This window comes from Oppia nitens, unplaced genomic scaffold (genome assembly GCF_028296485.1).
Source record: "Oppia nitens isolate AA-2021 unplaced genomic scaffold, nextdenovo-longstitch-racon4-pilon3 scaffold3_pilon_pilon_pilon, whole genome shotgun sequence".
In the NCBI taxonomy this organism is placed as follows: Eukaryota; Metazoa; Arthropoda; class Arachnida; order Sarcoptiformes; family Oppiidae; genus Oppia; species Oppia nitens.
The window spans coordinates 2,075,798-2,097,571 of NW_026533221.1; the positions used below are offsets into that span (position 1 = coordinate 2,075,798).

General features: G+C 25.4%; 2 protein-coding genes across 3 annotated transcripts; both read right to left on the reverse strand.

Annotated features, from left to right (window-relative positions):
• Nucleotides 1–10,101: 10,101 nt before the first annotated feature.
• On the reverse strand, nucleotides 10,102–11,061 carry LOC128957753 (uncharacterized). The gene has a single exon (XM_054303566.1). The coding sequence runs from the start codon at nucleotides 11,059–11,061 to the stop codon at nucleotides 10,102–10,104; it is 960 nt and encodes a 319-aa protein (XP_054159541.1).
• Nucleotides 11,062–16,976: 5,915 nt separating this feature from the next.
• Nucleotides 16,977–20,898, reverse strand: LOC128958859 (putative uncharacterized protein DDB_G0282129). Of its 2 annotated transcripts, none has more exons than XM_054304813.1 (5): nucleotides 20,733–20,898; nucleotides 20,464–20,630; nucleotides 19,781–20,317; nucleotides 19,661–19,710; nucleotides 16,977–19,543 (listed from the first exon to the last, which is right to left on the reverse strand). In XM_054304813.1, exons 1-5 carry the CDS (start codon nucleotides 20,837–20,839, stop codon nucleotides 17,063–17,065), a joined length of 3,342 nt encoding a protein of 1,113 aa, XP_054160788.1. In that variant the 5' UTR covers nucleotides 20,840–20,898; the 3' UTR covers nucleotides 16,977–17,062. The 2 variants fall into 2 exon arrangements, with proteins under 2 accessions (XP_054160788.1, XP_054160789.1); XM_054304814.1 differs by having other exon boundaries at nucleotides 16,978–19,174.
• Nucleotides 20,899–21,774: the final 876 nt, after the last annotated feature.

The following is a 21,774-nucleotide window of genomic DNA, read 5'->3' on the forward strand; positions in this document are numbered from 1 at the left end:
TTAAATTTATTAATAACTTTCATTTATAAAAAATTATCAATAATAGTAATAATAATAATTTAATTTTTTATTAAACTTATCGATAATTTTTATTTTATAAAAAATTATTATCATTAATCATTAATTTACTTAATTTTCGACAATTTTTAATTACATTAATTACACTCAATTCAGTAAATGTTTTAATATTATTTGATTTAATAATAAATGTTTTCAAATCTTTTAATTTTGTCATTGCATTCAATAGGTCGTCACTAATGTCAATGTTTTTAAACTTCAAGTAATAGGTATCGGCTATGAAGTCCATAGGATTGGCCATAAAGTCGGCGCCGAAATGCCAATAATAATTGGACTCAATTGTCAAATGTGTCAGTTTGTCGAAACCTTTCAGTGAATTGCTTGAAACTTCAAAAACACTATAAAATAAATTGTTGTGAAAATATCCGGAAAAATATAATGTTTTTAATTGTCGAAAATGTTTTCCAATTATAACCAAAATTTTGTTAAACTCATCAACAGTTTTAAGCCATGGATAGAGTTGAAGATTTCTAATATTTGTACAATTGGTGCCAATTGTAACTAACAAATTCATATTAGACCACTTTATAGACAAATCATAAAGTTTCAGATATATTAATTGAGACATTTTTGACACACATTTGGCCACAATGTTGTCGAGTAAAACATTGTTAGCAAATTTGATGTAAATATATAGCAATTTTTGTCCATAATTTTCAGTAAATCTTTCGAAACTGTTTATATTAACCGAATTCAATACAAAACTTAATTCATAAAGTTTGGGAAACAATACTTTATTGTTGTCGTTATCATTGTTGTCATTGATTAGCATCGATAGTGTGTCGACTTCAGAGTACTTTGAAAACTCTATAGACTCTAAGTTATGACATATTTTGATATTATCACCGATTAGTTGGTCATCTCTATGCAAAATAATCGCTTCCAAATTTAAACCATAATAATCAAACATTTGTTTGACATTATCATCACTTAGTGTTTCAATCACATCAATTGACTCCATTAATGGCCGCAACTTAAATATTAATTGCATCATTTCATTGGTTGTATTCATATAATAACAATAGATATAATTTTCTAATTTTATCAAAATTGTCTCAATATTTTGCACATATTTATCGCAGTCATCGATATAGTTGCAACTGTTAAACACCAATCGTTGCCATTTTCGGGACACACACTCCGATCGGATCCGGTCGTCAAACGGCAGATAACTGAGTAATATTTCGCACAAATCATCACCAAATCTGTCGAAACTATCTCTACTATACTTCCCGTTTGTTTCAATGTTTTCATTGTTTTCACACATATTTTAAACACAATTTAGTTTTTCTATCAAACAATCAAAACAAAATTCATTTATTTAATATCTAATATTCCCGTTTGTATCTATTTTTTCGATGACTTTACACATATTTAGACACATATTTAGTTTTGCTAACAAACAATTGAAATGAAAATTGATTTTAATATTGTATTTTACAATACAGTATTATTTAGATCATTATATTATTATTAACTTTTTATAAACTTTTATAAATTATAAAAGATTAATTATAAACGGTTGAAACTATTTCTACTATACTTTCAACTTTTTGTACACATATTTAATACATAATTTATATGCAAATAGTATTAGTAATTTAAATAATAAAAATATATTCAATTTTAAAGAAAAAAAAATTAGTCTAAATTAGTAATATTTTGTAATAATAATAATAATAATAATGTTAATATTTAGTCATATTTAATGTTTTTTTAAAAAATGAATCATGATAATTTATTGAAATGAGATTTTATTGAAAATTATTTATAATTAAATTAATCAATTCTATTATTTTATTAATTAATTAATTATACTAGTGGTGGAAAAATTAAGTAAATCTATCGGTAATATATTAATATAAAAAAAATCACAATTATTTTTTCTTATTAATTAAATTTATTGATAATTTCATTTATATAAAATTATTATCATTAATAATTAGTTTAGTAATTTTGCGACAATTGTTACCAACATTAATGACATTCAATTCAATAAATGATTGAATACTATTTGATTTAATAATCAATGTCTTTAAATGTTTGACATTTGCCATTGCGCTAAACATGTCGTCACTAATGACAATGTTTTTAAACTTCAAATAATAAGTATCGGCTATGAAGTCCATGGGATTGGCAATGAAGTCGTGGCCAAAATGCCAATAATTGTTGGATCTGATTGTCAAATGTGTCAGTTTGTCGAAACCTTTTAGCGAATCGCTTGAAACTTCAAAATTATTATAATCTAATTTTTCTTCAAAATATCCGGAAAAATATAATGTTTTTAATTGTCGAAAATTTTTTCCAATTATAGCCAAAATTTGGTTAAACTCATCAACTGTTTGCAGCCACGGAAATAGTTCAAGATTTCTAATTTTTGAACAATTTGTGCCAATTTTGTTAAACAATTTCATATTAGATCTATTGATTGACAAATCAAAAAATGTCAAAAATATTAATTTAGGCATTTTTGCCACAATATTGGCCACATTGTTGTCGAGTAATACTTTGTTCGCAAATTCTATGTAAATATATGTCAATTTTTGTCCGTAATTTTCGGTAAATCTGTCGAAACTGTTTATATTAACCGAATTCAATACAAATCTTAATTCGCAAAGTTTGGGAAACAATACTTTATTATTGTTGTCGTTGTTGTTGTCATTGATTAGCATCGATAGTGTGTCGACATCAGAGTGTTTTGAAAATTTTATATACTTTAAGTTATGGCATAGTTTGATATTATCACCGATTAGCTGATCCTCTCTATTCAAATTAATTTTATTCAAATTAGTGCTATATTTTGCAAAAATTTGTTTAACCATATCATCACTTAAAGTTTCGTTCACATCCATTGACTTCATTAATGGTATCCACTTTAATGCTAATCTAATTATATTATCGTTTGGATAAATATAATAACATAACACATATTTACGTAATTTTATCAAAATTGTTTCAAAATTGTTCATATATTTATATGTGTCATCAATTATGTTAAGACTGTTAAATACCAATCGTTTCCATTGTCGGGACACACACTCCGATCGGATCCGGTCGTCAAACGGCAGATAACTGAGTAATAATCCGCACAAATCATCGCCAAATCTGTCGAAACTATCTCTACTATACTCTCTGTTTGTATCAATGTTTTCATTGATTTCACACATATTTTTTTGAATACAATTTAGTTTTGCTTATCAAACAATCACAACAAAAATCATATATTTAATATCTAATATTACAATTACAATATTATTTATATAAAGGATTTTAACATTTAGATTTAACATTGAATTTGATATTGAATTATAAACTGTTGAGTTAATGTTAAAAAATAATTATTATTTATCATTTTCATACACTTATGATTCATATATTGTATGTATGTATTAAAAGTTTTAGTAATTAAAATAAAAATGTATTCAACTTTTTATTCAAATTTTGTTGTTGTTGTTGTACTAATAATACCAATCAATTAGTAATAATGTGTGAATTTAGTAATAATAATAATAATAAGTTATGTTTTAGATTTAAAAAAAACAATTTTAATGATACATTAATAATTAATGCAAAAACTTAATTCAATTTTATTTTACTAAATTTATTTTTAGAAAATTATATTTTAATTAAATATATAAATAGAAATATATATTAAATAATTTATATATTCATTATAATTATTGTATTATAAGATTCTTTATATTATCAATTAATTAAATTAAATTTTATAAGCATTTAACAATATTTATTAGTAATAACTTTAATCATAAATAATTTTTACTATTAATCTTTAGTTTAGTAATTTTGCGACACTTATTGATCACATTTCTGACATTATGTTTACTATAGCTGTAATTATTTGATTTAATAATCAATGTTTTCAATTGTTTCACTTTTGCCATTGTTTTAAGCATATCGTCACTAATAACAATGTGATTGAAATTCAAATAATAGGTGTGGGCTATGAAGTCCATGGGATCGTCGATGAAATTGTAGCCGAAATGCCAATAATAGTTGGACTCAATTGTCAAATGTGTCAGTTTGTCGAAACCTTTCAACGAATTGCTTTTAATTTTAAAATTATAATCAAATGAAGACGAAGATTGATTGTCTTCAACGAAATTTGCATTCAAATTGTTATCTTCATCTGCATCTAAATTGTTGTTGTCCTCATCATCTGAATCTGTATCTGAATTATTTCTATTGAGATATCCATAAAAATATAATCTATTTAATTGTCTGAATTTCTTGGCAATAATTGCCAAAATTTTGTTAAACTTCACAGAAGATAGCAGTCGTAGCCGAAGATAAAGATATTTAACTTTTGGACAATTGATAGCAATTGTGTTAAATAATTGGATTTCAGATGTTTTGATTGACAATTTCCATAATGTTAGTGAAATTAATTGTGACATTTTTGCTACACAATTGGCTACAGTGTTGAACAGTAGATATTTGTCGTCAAATCCAATATCAATTTCGGTCATAGATTTACCGTAATTTTCGGTAAACTTTTCCAAACTCTGTATATTAACCGAATTCATTTCAAATCTTAATTCGCAAAGTTTGGGAAACAATAGCTTATTGTTGTCGTCGATGTTATCATTGAATAGCATCGACAGAGTGTCCAATACAGTAGGCTTTGAAAAACTTATATATCGTAAGTTATGGCATAGTTTGATATTATCACCGATTAGTTGGTCATATCTATCCAAATAAATCGTTTCCAAATGTTTGCCATATTTTTCAAACATTTTTCTGATAAGTTTATCACTTAATTTGTTTGTTACTTGAATTGAATACATTGTTGGCAACCATTTCAATAATAATCTCATTGTTTCATTTGTCTTTTTAATGTAACTATTAATCCTGTAATCAACTCTTAATTTCTTCAAAATTTTCCTAAAATTTTTCACATTTCTATAGTTGTCCTCAATATCGTTGTGAGTGTTAAATATCAATCGTTTCCATTGTCTGGACACACACTCCGATCGGATCCGATCTTTAAACGGTAGATAACTGATTAATAGTCCGCATAAATCATCGCCAAATCGGTCAAAACTATCTCTACTATACCTCCATTTGATATTCATTTCAATATTTTTATATCAATATTTTCATACATAAATGTTTAACTTAAGTTGCTATTAAACAGTCAATAATATGAACATTAATGTATTAGATTGTAATTAATAAAACAAAAAACTAAAAGTAAAAAAATAATAATACTTGAATTTATTGTGATTAAAATTAAAGTATAAATACTATACTATATAATATATAGTATAGTATTTATACTTTAATTTTAATATATAGTATATATGTATAGAGTCTATACTATAGACTATATGTACAGTATATCTAAATTATTTGTTGTAATCGTTTACATTAACCTTAACTTTAATTAATGTATACTAGAAATGACTCACTTTTGAGATTAAATAATATATTTAACTAATATATAAAATATACAATTTATACAATCATATAAACTGCTACTGTATGCATATTAGTCTAAAAATAATAAGTACTGTATAGTTATAACATATTTTCAATTAGTTATTAATAATATATTAATAGTAATTTTGTTAATTATAATTTATAAATTAGTATAAATTTTTTTTACATTATCTCAATTTACAAATAATAATTTTTAATAAAATTAATTTATATAAATTGGTAATTTTTTTCATTCACAAATAATCTTTATTAATAATATTTAATAATTTTGCGATAATTAGTTATAACTTATATATTATAATTGCAGAATTTTATTTAATTTTTAATATTTTAATCAGAATTAAGTAATATTTATTAGTTCTAATAATAGTAATATTAGTAAATAAAAATTATAACTAAAGTATAAATAAATTAAAAAATAAAGATAATGTAAAAACAAAAATTATTTATAATATTTATCATTTGATAAATCATTATATAGTGTAGTATTTTGTTATCATAATTCAATTTATTCAATTAATAAACTATATTACAAATAATTTTTATCATTAATTATTAGTTTAGTAATTTTGCGACAATTAGTGATAACATTTTTGACACTCAATTCATTGAATGCTTGATTGCTATTAAATGATTCAATAATCAATGTCTTTAAATGTTTAACATTTGCCATTGCGTTCAACATATTGTTACTAATTATTATTTTATTAAAATTCAAGTAATAGATATGGGATATGAAGTCCATGGGATCGGCAATAAAATCGATGCCGAAATACCAATCAATGTTAGATATAAGTGTCAAATGTGTCAGTTTGTGATAATCTTTTAGTGAATCGCTTGTAATTTCAAAACCATAGTCATATAAATAGTATTGAAAATATACGGAAAAATGTAATCTTTTTAATTTTGTAAAGTTTTGTCCAATTATTGCCAAAATATGATTAAATTCTGCAGGAGTTGGCAACCATAGAGAGAGCGCTAGGTTTTTAATTTTCGGACAATTGGTGCCAATTTTGGCAAATAATCTAATATCCGATGTCTTAATAGATGATCTCCAATAGGTTAGTGTAATTGCGGCATTTTTGCGATACAATCGATCACAACATTACTGTCGGCTAAATATTTTGTAGCAAATCTAATGTCTAGTTTTGTCATAGATTTACCATAATTTTCGGTAAACTTTTTCAAATTGTTTTTATTAACCGAATTCAATACAAAAGTCAATTTCTGAAGTTTGGGAAACAATACTTTATTGTTGTTGTCATTGAATAGCATCGATAGTGTATCGACTTTTGAATATTTTGTAAAACTAATATACCGTAAGTTATGGCATAGTTTAATATTATCACCAATCAGTTTGTCGTCTCTATTCAAATAAATTGTTTTAAATTGTTTGCCATATTTTGCAAACATTTGTCTGACAATATCGTCACTTAAATTATCATTTATTATCGATAACTCCATTGTATTCCACGATTCCAATACTAATCGTTGTATTTGATCGGTTGGCTTCAAATAATAAGTCAATCTAAATCTATTATTTAATTTTTTTATAATTTTTTCAAAATTTCTATTATATATATCGATGTCCTCAATGTAGTTGCGGTTTCTAAACACCAATCGTTGCCATTGTCGGGACACACACTCCGATCGGATCCGGTCGTCAAACGGCAGATAACTGAGTAATAGTCCGCACAAATCATCGCCAAATCGTTTAAAACTATTTCTACTATACTTTATAATTATTTTCTCAATGTTTTCACACATGTTATTAAACAGTCGCTATTAAACAAATTTCAAGTAATATATCAAACTACATAAAGTATTATAAACTGTTAGTATTGATAATACTAAAAATCAATTTTGATTTTTTTTCATATCAATCTCAATGTTATACCAAATTGACTCATTTGGATATACATTGAATCAATTTAAATTAATTAATTATTTATTCAATTTATATAAAATATTATATATACAGTACAAACAATACCGTAATAAACAGTATGTATTAGTAATATAATTATTAATTGTCATAAAATTTTAAGCTATTATTGAGTAATATTTATTAATTATAAATTAGTTGTTAATCGATTAGACATTTAAAAACTTTTATAATTGTTTAGTTACATGAAAATAATAATTTCATTAATTACAAAGTAAAACATTTAAAAAAAAAAATACAATTACTTTTATTAAATAATATAAAAATTATTTATTTACCAAGTCAACTTTATTAATAATAAATTAATTATTTACGTATATATTTAATATAGTATTTAATTATTAAGTAAAAAGATTAATAACAAATTAATTAAATTTAAAATTTACGATTTTTAGCATGACATAAGTTATAACTATTATTTAATGCAACTTTTATATGTTGACTATTGGTTTACTATATATTTTATATTGCTAAAAAATGTTTGAATAATGAAAATTAATTAATTACTTATAACTAGCTATTATACAGTAAATAATTTTCTTACAGTAATTATTAAATCAACTATTTTTTTAATTTTATAAATCAATTAAGATATTTATTTAAAAAACTTTTAAAAATTACAATTTTAATATTTTCTTTGTTTAATATTTTATTTATAAATAATTTTTATCATTGATCATTAATTTAGTAATTTTACGACAATTGATAATAATATTATTAATAGTCAATTGATTAGATGTTTCAATATTATCAAATTCTGATACAATTATTAATGTCTTCAAATGTTTTAATTTTGTCAATGCGTTTAACAAATTGTCACTAATGCTGATTATGCGATCAAATTTCAAGTAATAGATATCGGCTATGAAGTCCATGGGATTGGCCATAAAGTCGGCGCCGAAATGCCAATAATAGTTGGATCTGATTGTCAAATGTGTCAGTTTGTCGAAACCTTTTAGCGAATCGCTTGAAACTACAAAATCATTATAAACTAAATTGTTGGGAAAATATCCGGAAAAATATAATCTTTTTAATTGTCGAAAATTTTTTCCAATTATAGCCAAAATTTGGTTAAACTCGTCAATAGTTTGAATCCATGGACAGAGTTCAAGGTTTCTAATTTTTGAACAATTTGTGCCAATTTTGTTAAACAATTTCATATTAGACCTATTGATTGACAAATCAAAAAATGTCAGAAATATTAATTTAGGCATTTTTGCCACACTATTGGCCACAATGTTGTCGAGTAAAACTTTATTCGCAAAATTGATGTAAATATAAGTCAATTTTTGTCCATAATTTTCGGTAAATTTTTCAAAACTTTTTATATTAACCGAATTCAATACAAATCTTAATTTGCAAAGTTTGGGAAACAATACTTTGTTGTCGTTGTTGTCATTGATTAGCATCGATAGTGTGTCGACTTCAGAGTGTTTTGAAAACTCTATATACTGTAAGTTATGACATAATTTGATATTATCACCGATTATTTGGTCGTCTCTATCTAAATAAATTTTATCCAAATTTGTGCCATATTTTGCAAATATTTGTTTGACAATATCATCACTTAAATTGTCATTTATGTTTAATGACTCCGTTGTTTCCCACGATTCTACTATTAATTCCTGTATTTTATCGGTTGGTTTCAAATAACAATTTATACTTGAATTATTAGTTGATTTTTTCATAATTTTTTCAAAATTTTCATTATATTTATCGCTGTCCTCAATATAGTTGCGGCTGTTAAACACCAATCGTTGCAATTGTCGGGACACACACTCCGATCGGATCCGGTCGTCAAACGGCAGATAACTGACTAATAGTCCGCACAAATCATCACCAAATCGGTCGAAACTATCTCTACTATACATACATTTGACGTCCATTTTGTGTTCAAACAATTAATTAGAAATTTATATTAATTATATACCGTTTAAATATTTCAATAAATATTCATTTTAAATAAATCCAAAATAATACTATAATTAATTGTATTGTATTCTAAGTGTATCTCTAGTAACTGTATTTTTATGTTTATACAATTAATATATCTAAATAATAAAAAATAAACTTTTTATCAAGCACAAAACAAACTATTAGTAATAAAAATTGTTGTTTATCTCAACTTAACTAATTGTTTTAATATTAATATTAAATGTCAATAAATTTATAATTATAATTTAAAATCCTAATTTTATAAAAATATATAGAAACTATATTAGATTATAAAATTGATTTTAAATATAATTAGTTTTCTATAGATTTTTTTTAACAACAATTTTTCTACATTGTTTAAAATTTCTCAATTGTTTACAACTTAACTATTAACTATATTAATATTTTTTTTTTAATAAATCAATACTAATTTTGTTAAATTTTTATAAATTCAAATTTTATTCAAAGTTAGTTGCAGTTGTTAACACATTTAAATTATTTGTTTAATAGCAAGTATTTATTATTCATTAGAAATATTTATAAAACTTATTTTAATTGAAATATTTGAATAAAAAATTTTATTTAATGTTAATATAAATGGGTTTTTCTTTTTTTGAAAAAAATAGTATCACAACAATCAGTTATACAGTATTACAAAATAAATACTATAATTGTTTCCCAAATTATTTATTAACTGTTATCTCATAGTCCAACACATCTCTGGCCATTTCGCCGAATGTTGTCATCAATTGGCGAACATTGTGTTCATCGAAACGGTATATTACAGGTCGTCTACCATTAAGACAATAACTCTCTGGATTAAGACTATCACCTCTAATGAGTAGATGTATTGAATAATAGGTTTGTCGCCAATCGTTTCGATACTGATTATATAGTTGTGGACAAACTTGTCGACCATCGGCACCAAACTCACCGTTCAGACCGTGTATTAGATCCGGTCGTTTGTTGATTATCTCTTTGGTCGGCAATTCGCCGGTATTGTAGTACCAGAGATCGGGTCGATAATCACAGTAAGTCATAAGCCATAGCTTCAGAAAACGGGCATTTCTATGGGCTAACAATGTCTGCGAGGCCAACACTTTAGTGCCGTTATCGGTCCGTTCAAAGTCCAGTGTCATCTCGTAGTTGCGAAACGGATCCAAATTTTTCACAACATAGACATCTCTGTCGAGATAAATGCCGCCAAACTCCAGAAGCAAACGGATTCTGGTTATGTCCGACGCGTGGAAATTGCGATACAATAAGCTCAACGGTTGGCCAAATATATCAATTGGTCGTTCAATTGTACGCAAAATAAGCCGAGTTTTGGTGGCATTGGCCAACCGAACTAAACGTTGCCAATACTGGCCGGTCAGTTGGCGACAATCGCAGTGAATGTATATACTGTCGGGTCTATGGTTTTTCAGTACCGATAGTACCGACAAAAAATGTGCGAACTGTATCTCATGTATTTTAAACAGTATGTAGTGTACAATGTTTGGCACTAAATAGCCATCAGTTGATGACTGGCCATCAAATGGCTTCACACGAACGGACCAATTGTGTCGATCAATGCATAGATGTTTTGTATAATAGTTTTCATGACTATCGATGACAACCACTATATCGGATCTTCTTGTCATTAATATTATCGTAGAAATAGATATTAAATAAATTGCAATAATTATAATAAAAATACTTTTATTATAATTATTAAGTTTGTATTTAATAGTATCAAACATTTTTTTTGTTTTAATTTGTCGCTTAAATTAATTATATATATATCTAAATATAACTTATAAACTAATAAATAATTTTTTTTAGTCTTTTTCGATGTCATTATTACAGTTTCCAAGAAAAAAAAAACTTATCGATAACTTTATTTATAAAAAGTTATTATTTTAAAGTAAAAATTTCTATAAAAAAAACTTTAATCATAAATAATTTTTATCATTAATCATTAATTTAGTAATTTTGAGGCAATTGTTAATTATATTATTTAATTGTTAATTCAACAATTAAAACAATTAATTAGAAATTTATATTAATTATATACGAATGTTTCAATAAATATTATTGATTAATAAACACAAAATAATACTGTAATTAATTGTATTGTATTGTAAGTGTATCTCTAGTAACTGTATTTTTATGTTTATACAATTAATATATCTAAATAATATAAAATAAACTTTTTATCAAGCACAAAACAAACTATTAGTAATAAAAATTTTTGTTTATCTCAACTTAACTAATTGTTTTAACATTAATATTAAATGACAATAAATTTATAATTATAATTTAAAATCTTTGAATTTTTAGAAAATATATAGTAAACTTAATTTAAATACGATTATAAAATTGATTTTGAATTTTAAATATAATTAGTTTTCTATAGTTTTTGTTACAACAATTTTTTTTAACATTATTTAAAATTTCTTATAATTGTTTACCAAATTATGTATTAACTGCTTATCTTATAGTCCAACAAATTTCGCAGGAAATCGCGGGTCTCGTCTACCATTGAAATGGCAACTGTTTTGGCTAAATATAATCATCTCTAATGAGTTTAAACACAATTTTTTACGACGGTTTAAATCATATAATGTTTTCTAATCTTTTTTTTTAATAAATCAATACTAATTTTGTTAAATTTTACAAATGATAAAATTAATTTAATTTAATAATTTTTTATTATAAAAATTAAGTAAAATTACTGACATTTTTAAATGTTTTCAATTAATAAAATAAATAGTAAAACAAATGATAATAATTACTTGAATTTAATATTGTTTTTTTATTTTAAAAATTTAGTAAAATTAATGACATATTCTACTGTTAATCAGTTATAAATTATAACTTATAATACTTATTATTAAAATATATTAAAAAATATTCAACAAATATTTAACATAAACTATAGTACAATAATAAACTTATTTATATAGTGTTTGATGACAGTTGTTGTCCATTGATTTCATTAACATTGGTATTACTTTTTGATATGACTTCAATTGAATTAATTGTATTATTGTTTATATTATTATTATTATTATTAATCTTTAGTTTATATAAAACTCCTGTAATAACTATTGCTATTATAGTTATTACAAATACAATTGCCACAATTAAGCCAACTAAACAAATTAAAAAAATTAATTATTATAAATTGTTTTGTAAGTTTATTAATATTTTTTTTAATAAAAAATAATTACCTGGTATATTTTGATCTTTGAAGATTTTTTTAATTATAAAAAAAATAAATCAATATAATATATTAAAAATTTGTAAAACTTTTTTTTCGTGTTATTATTTAAAATCTTAGTTTTAATTAATATTATTTAAAATGTCATAAAAAAGTTAATTAAATATTTATTTAGTTTAACTAATTGTAGTAATATTATGATTACTGTATTGTATAAAATAAAAACTATTGGGGATTAAATTTTAAATTATGTGAAAAACCATTTATATATACAAATATTTATACAATTAGTTAATAAATTAACAATAATTGATAAGCACTTTAAAAATTAGATTTAAAAACATTAATTAATAAATTTTTTTTGGTACTTCAAATAGGGTTAGATTACAATTGTATATCAATATTTAATTATTAGTTAATAGCAATAATTGTTAAGATATTTTAAGATACTAAAACAATAATTAATAATTTACAATTTGAAATATTTTCAGATAATTTTTGTGTTTTTCAAAAATTATTTTATCAGATTTTTTTGTTTAATTGCTTACATACAGTAAATCATATTAATTTTGATAAAATTTATTGTTAAAACTTACCAATTAATCTGCATTTAGGTGACACTGATGACCACTGACCGGATGTTTTGCATATTATATAATGATTGCCAACTAATTGAAAATTTTTGCTACAATTGAAGTTAGCTATCGATATCTTTTTGCGAATATCGATACTAACGGATCCATTCACGGGTACATCAGGTGGACCACAGTTTAAGACATTTTCTTCATAATCTACTAATATATCAATACTACAGATACTAAATACTATGGGTAAGCCTTTTGTAAATACAATATTCAGATAATCGCCACTTATATGATTACCATCGGTGCTAATATAGTGATATATTTTTATACTATTTCCAAACGTTTTGATTTTTGAATATAATTTTAGTAATTTTGTTTGACCAATGGTACCAAAATGTACTTGATAATATGATAAATATTGTTTACTATTACCAATGACTAACAGCTGAACACTTTTCATACTAACTATTGTTTTCAAATATATTTCAATTGAATGACTGATCGGACGAAACAATTGCTGACTAAAACACTTAAGATATTTGCCATCAATTAGTTTAATTAGTTGTTCACTGTTTGCCTTATTATTATCAATTATAATCTTATTAATCATATGACTACTAATCTGTTTTAAACATTGAATATCCATTGGTGTCCAGTGACCAGTACTATGATTGCACCGACGGGTGTCGTCTCCTAATAGTATTAATTGTGAATCACATGAATATCGGACAACCGATTCCGACTGCGAACTGATTATCCCATTGTCTGGAAGTCTCGGACTATCATACGGAATACCATTTGTTTGTTCACTTAATATAATAATAATAATAATAATAACAAAATATTTAATCATATTGTTTTATAGACTGTATATACTATATATCACAATAAATTAGAAGTAAAACAAAAATATAACTAAAATTTTATATTTATTAAAAATATTATACAATATATAAATACTGTATAATTTACATATAATATAGTTTAATAAATTATAAATATATTAATATATTATAAGTATATTAATAAAAACTTTATTTTTTCAATTATTAAATGTTTTTATACTACAGTATAATAACTAATTCTAATATAAAAGTAGTCAAAGTTATAACTATTTACTGTATAAAACAGTTTTTAAATTAACAATTAGCTAAATATATATATAAATAGTATTATTATTAGTAATCATGATATTTAAGATATTATTGATATAAACCATTATACAGTAATGTGATCAACAAAAACATTTATTTTTTAAAAAAATTTAAAACTATTGCTATTATATTATAAATATAGTCTAATTATTTAGAATAATAAAAACATTTATTTTGATTTTAAATTGTTTTAATAGATTAGTTTTCAATAATAATTAACTGAATATAATTTAAATGAGTAATTAGTAATGTTTAGATTATTTTAAAACTATTTATTTTCATTGTAATATTATAATTATAATACTATGAACTTATTATTTTTAGTAATATATTTTTTAAAATAACTATTAATATGTTTTTTGTAATTTAAATATTATAAAATACAAACATGAACTTTTAATATAAAATATAATAAATATAATCAATTGTTTATATATATACTGTATACTGCATTTCAAATATTTAAATTCATATATTTATTTATTTGATAGTATTTATTATACAATATATTAATAATATTTTGTTTTATTATAATGAAATCATTTTAAAGTAAAAATTTCTTTTAAAAAAAACTTTAATCATAAATAATTTTTATCATTAATCATTAATTTAGTAATTTTGCGGCAATTGTTAATTATATTTTTAAATGTTAATTCAGTGGATGTTTCAATGCTATCAACTTTTGTTTGAATAATCAATGTTTTCAATTGTTTCACTTTTGCCAATGCATTCAACAGATCTTCACTAATGACTATGCGATCAAATTTCAGGTAATAGGTGTGGGCTATGAAGTCCATGGGTTTGGCGATAAAGTCTGGACTGAAATGCCAATAATAGTTGGACTCAAGTGTCAAATGTGTCAGTTTGTGATAACCTTTCAACGAATTGCTTAAGATTTCAAAACTAATTTCATCTGAAGATTGGTTGTGAAGATTTCCGGCAAAATATAATCTTTTTAATTGTCGAAAATTTTTTCCAATTATAGCCAAAATTTTGTTAAACTCATCGGCAGTTGGCAGCCGTAGACAGAGTTCGAGATTTCTAACTTTTGGACAATTGGTGCCAATTGTTATAAATAATTTCATATCCGAGGTCCTAATTGATGATCTTCTATAAGTGATGGTCAATAGTTTCGGCATTTTTGCTAAACAATTGATGACAATGTTGTCGGATAAGTATTTATTTGCAAATTTAATAGCAATTCTTGTCATTGATTTGCCGTAATTTTCGGTAAATTTGTCGAAACTGTTTATATTAACCGAATTCAATATAAATCTTAAATCGCAAAGTTTGGGAAACAATACTTTGTTGTCGTTGTTGTCATTGATTAGCATCGATAGTGTGTCGACTTCAGAGTAGTTAAAAAATTCTATATACCGTAAGTTATGACACACTTTGATATTATCACAAATCAGTTGATCCTCTCTATACAAATAAATGTCCTCCAAATCAGTGCCATATTTTGCAAACATTTGTTTGACAATATTGTCACTTAATGTTTCAATCACATCAATTGACTCCATTGATGGCCACCACTGTAATACTGATCTCATTATATCATCGGTTGATTTCATACGATAAGAACTTGCCGTACATTTATATATTTTTTTCATTATTGTTTCAAAATTGTTCACATATTTATCGTTGTTGTCAATCTGGTTACTACTTTTAAATACCAATCGTTGCCATTGTCGGGACACACACTCGTATCGGATCCGGTCGTCAAACGGCATATAACTGAGTAATAGTCCGCATAAATCATCACCGAATCGGTCCAAACTATCTCTACTATACTTCCATTTTATATCCATTCTTTCGATACCTTTAGACATGTTTGACTTAATTTACAATATTATCTATTAATTATTTTTTTTTTATTAAAAATGGTATTAAAAATTTAATCAATATTATTATTTTTTAAAAATATACACAAAATTATTAAAGTACAAACTATGTTAGATGTCTAAATAAACCAATAGTATATTTATTACTTAAAATTATTAAATTTTAACATATATTACAAAAATTAACATATATCTATTTTAAAGTTAATTAATAAGCAAATATTTTTTGTTTTACCTCACGTACAAAACTATTTGTTTAATTTATTTCATATCCAATATATGACTAACAAACAAAAATGTTTGACTTGTGATATTTTTAAATATTAAAAAAAAATTTATACAGTATAATAATATATTAATAACATAATAAGCTAGCTAAATTATATATATTTTAAAAATAAATTAACATTAATTACTATTTTATATATCATAAAAATATTTATGTCTAAAAGTTGTTAATAATTTATAAAATTATTTACAATGATTTTTGTTGATAGTATATTTAAGCCCATTTTTTATAATAATAGAATTTGAATTTTATTTTTTAATTTATGGGAGAAAACATGACCCAGTTTTTATACAATTGTATTAAATTTGAATAATTTGAAAATATTTTAGTATAATTAAAATCTTATTAACATTATTAAATGTTTAAAAAAATTGATTTAATATTTTTAACTAAAATTCTATTATAAACTTTAATAAACATAATTAAAAAAAATTCTAAAATTTTTTTGAATACATATTTTTTATTATACTTTATTTAATTGTAAAACTACTTGAGTTTATTAATAACGCTCTTTTACAAAAAAAAAATTAATTATCATTTTATTATTTTTTTTAATCTGAGTTTTTATTTAGCAATTACTTTGCTGTTTGGTTTGATTGAAAATTTTATTGATGTCAACCCAAACATCATATTTATAGCCAAAAACAATGGCATTGTTGTCGACACTTAGTCCGCCTTCCAGTGATGAGTTGGTCACCAAAATCAATGCCTTATTGTTGTTAATCGCTTCGCAGTCACACAACTTGTCGTAACTAATATAGAAAGTCGTATTGAGATTACCGATTGGTTGACTTTCGACCAGTTTTGCCGATTGACAGCTCGATTTGCCCGAACCGGGAGCTAACTGTGCCATATAGTCACCTTTGATGGCATGTATTAACCGACGTTTGCCGCTTGAGTCACATTTACTCAAATCGGTTACCACTTGTAGGACATCTTTTGGACAAACGGGACATGAATTGGGTTTTGGCGGACAAATGGGCGCATAATTGTTAATTTGATCGCTCGATGAGGCAAAATAGTCATTTACAGTCAACTGGTTGTTTCCACCACCGATTTGACGGTAACCCCGATTTTGTTGATCATACGAACCCATATTGTTGGCATATCCCTGTCCATTGCCTGCCGTGTACTGTCCATTATTATTATTATAGGTCTGTCCATAATTTTGTGGTGTGTTAGCATAGTATTGATTACTATTACTATTATAACCATTGTATTGATTAGTATTGTATTGTTGACTACCGGATGTTGGATATTGATAAGCATTATTATATTGTTTGGTTTGACTGTCATTATATGACTGTTGGGGACTATAGTTTGTATTAGACTGTCCGTATGGCTGTCCACTGTATGGCAATTGTGATGATCCATAGTTTTGTTGATTATTATTATTATTATTATTATTATAAGGATTGCTATTATATTGAACAGTCTGATCATTTGTATACTTATTTGTGGCATAGTTTTGTTGGCCATAGATTGGTTGACCATCGGTATAGTTATTGCCGGTTTGTGGTCCATAGACTGGAGTTTGCGGACCATTTTGATAGTGGTTTGTAGGATACGGGTATTGAACTTGTGGTGATTGAGTATTAGTATTATTATAATTATTATAATTGTAAAGCTGTGAACCACTGCCGCTATTATAACCTGGTATATCATAATTAGATTGACTATAATTTTGATAGACGCCCGAGTTCTGGTTATAGTTAACTTGTTGTAGTTGGGGTGTGTAAGTATTTTGAGCTACATAAGCTACATTTTGCTGTGATTGATAATTGTTGTCATTATAATTATTGTTATTATTATTATAAGCGTTATTTTCATTATTCACAGACTCATAGTAAGGTCCACTATTGTAGGTCTGTGCCGATTGACTATAATTGCTGGTCATTTGTTGATTAACAGTGTATTGTTGGGCTATCTGGTATTGTTGGTCATTATAGTTGTTTGCTGGCGGCGGTGGTAATGGTTGTCCATAATTTTGATTAGCATAAACTGATTGTTGATTATATATCGGTGCCATTGGTTGAGACATATGGCCGTAAACGGTAGTATTTTGCCCGGGATAAGTGTACTGTGCATTTGAATTGTACTGAGGGTTAGATATGGGAGCGTTGGGTACATAACCGGGTTCCGAGTTGTTATAGTTTTGTGAGTACTGGAGTTGACTGTAATCGTAAAACGGCGGTACACTGTAGTTGGCGTTTACTTGCGGTAGTGATGATGTCATCATCGATGGTTGATTTGAGTAGTGATTGGACTGATTGTAATTGTTGTGTCCATAGTTGTTGTTACCTCCAGAATATGGTAGTGATTGTTGGGGTGGATATTGTTGTTGAGGTGTAATAGGATAGGGTTGCTGAGGAACCGGTAGTAATGGCTGATTATACAGTGGCAGAGAATTGTTATAGTTTGGATGAGGCTGTTTGGGGCCATAGTTTTGTTGCGGGTTTGTTGGATAGTTGTATTGAGGATTGGGTTGTATGGGAACCGGTTGATAGACTGGAGGCTGTGGTTTGTAGGGAACGTTGGGCTGTTGTTGATATTGTTGTCCATAGTTTTGCTGAGGAGGAGGAGGAGGAACAACGGGATATCCTTGATTGTAGCCACCATTTATTGTCGGTTGATTTGGTTGCTGAACAACATAACTGTTTCCAGGATTGTTGGCGTAATTCTGTGGTGAATATGGTTGTGGATTGTAATTGATTGGATTATTTTGTTGAATAACAGTCCCTTTCGGGTAATACGTTGGCTTATAATTTGATTGATTAGGTTTATAGCGGCGACCCTGGAGTGGTCTGTTAGTAGCCGTATAGTAGTAGTTAGGATTTATAGCCGGAGGCTTTCCTGCCCCGTATTGCAATGACTGGGCGCTAAAGTAGCCAGTAGTCAGATAGCCGGGAGGACTTAGAAATGGGGAAAACTGTGGGGACGTATATTCGTTTTGTGTGTGCGGGTATTCAAACCTATACGTTGGTACACGATTTGAATACGACTGTCCATTTGAATAGTTAGGCGCTATTGGATAGCCTCGCGGGTATGACTATTGAATAAGGGGGAGTAATAGTGATTTGTATGTATAACTAAATGCTAGGCCCTAATTACATTAAAAAATACTAATGATAAAAATATATATATATTTTTAATATAAAACACTTACATTTGGATTCATTGGTCCACCAGATACTGGCGCTGACGGGTAAACGGGATCTAAATTTATTTTTAAAAATATATTAATTTAATTGTTTATTTCTAAAATAACAACTCTTATTGACATTACCGCCGACATTACGACGCCTTTCCTCTAACTGTTGATCCGGTATTTCATTATTGTCGATATCTGTCATATTAACTGTGGGCAGAGTTTCGGTTTCAAAAGTCGGTGCCAACGCTTCGGTCGTATCGATTGTCTGAATGGTGGTCTCGCCGTCCGATTCTGTTGTAATGTCCAACAGTGTAGCGGAAGTGGTAGTTATTTCCGGTGGTGTTTGCGTTGATAAGTCATCGGTGGTGTTGGTGTTGGTGGTGATAGTAGTAGTAGTGGTCGACAATGATTTGTCACAATTATCAATATGTTTGACACCTTTTACCAACACTGTTGACGAGTTAAAGAAGAATCCTTCGGTGTAAGTGTCAAACGATTCCGATGTCACCATAAAAGTGATGTCTTGTTGGTCGAGATCCGGACATTTCGGACAATTTTCGGCCATCGAATAGTATATCTTATCGACAGTCAGATCGTTAAGCCATCGGATTTTTTTGCTAATATCAATATTACCGCATTTGCCATCCGGTTTGGTAATGGATCCCTCGGCCACTGAAAAAAAACAAATATTGTTAACAAAAATTTATTATTTAATATTTTTAAGCAAATATTAATAATAATTAATTAGTAAAACTTAAATATTTTTTTAAGTAAATGTTCAAAAAATAAATTTAGTTTTTCAGTTTATATGGACAAACCGTATGCATATTTTTCGTCACACATGTTGGCCAACAAATCGTCGGTGATTTCGGTATAACATTTCAAACACTGATCGCCAGCAATTGGACACTTGTCGTCGTCGTCGTCATCGCTGTTACCGAAAAAGTCGCGTTTAATACGACTCAAGACATTCAATGTTTTTATCCTAATATTTAATATTATAAACACAAAAAAAAATTTTGATTAATTTATGTCAAACTATTTTTTTAAAAAAAATCAATAGTAGTGTCATTCAAGACTAACTAACCCATTGGTGAGACTGCAGTTAACATAATATGAATAGTTATGGATCAGTAGACATATGAACAACAATTGTATCACTTTTGAGGCCATTATATTCAATCGGACACCCATTTAGTCTACTAAATGAATAATCACAAGACATTTAGCAAACTTTTTATTATCATATCTTGATTTATAATATAAATGATGACTTTATACATATTGGATATACAGTATATATATATAGTCTACTGTATATATACTGTAATACAGTATATAAAAATATATAGATACTATAATGTGTTGATATACTGTATATATTTTTGCTGATTTAGTAATAATTAATTATATATATATATATATTTTTTGTTTCATTCATCCAGTAAGACAAAAATGATTAATATAAATTACAGACAATATACAGTATATATACATAAAACATATATTTCTATTTATTTTTAATCTATAGCATCAAAATGTTGTCTAAAATAATTTTTGTTTAATTTTATAATTACCGAAAAAAATAAAATAAAATTGTATATTATATAATAAAGCATTACATTAATATTTTTCATTGATATACACAGTCCTATATATTTTTATTTTAATTAAAACTATCAATTATTCTGTACGTCATCATTAAATTAAAAAATATAAAATAATATTCAGCAATATTTTTTAGGAAAATTGTAATCTCTAAATATTTAAAAAAAATTATTGATATATTATACATATACTGTACTCAGATTATATAATAAAAATATTAAGAGATAACAAACATTTTATGCAAATTTATTTAGTGTTATTTAATATTATCTATATATTTATTTATTTAATATTTTTTTTATAAAAATAGTCTATAAATATATATATACAATATGTTTCTAAAGAAATTTTTCTAGATTTTAAAAACAATAACAAATAAATTTTCAAATAAACATTTTTTCTAGTTATGTATTAATAAAATTATTTTATTTCATATATCATTTTAATGGATACTTAGAATTATAAAATAATATCTACACATGTTTTATCGTATGTTTTCTAAACAAATATAATCAATTATT

What these genes read in the sequence shown, in the direction of transcription:
- LOC128957753 (XM_054303566.1), bottom strand. Translation starts at nt 11,061, where the DNA reads ATGACAAGAAGATCCGATATAGTGGTTGTCATCGATAGTCATGAAAAC.
- LOC128958859 (XM_054304813.1), bottom strand. Translation starts at nt 20,839, where the DNA reads ATGGGTGTCCGATTGAATATAATGGCCTCAAAAGTGATACAATTGTTG. An exon ending in AAGGCGTCGTAATGTCGGCG is followed by an intron (nt 19,711 to 19,780) that starts GTAATGTCAATA and finishes AAATAAATTTAG; the next exon opens with ATCCCGTTTACCCGTCAGCG. An exon ending in GTGGACCAATGAATCCAAAT is followed by an intron (nt 19,544 to 19,660) that starts GTAAGTGTTTTA and finishes CTTATTCAATAG; the next exon opens with TCATACCCGCGAGGCTATCC.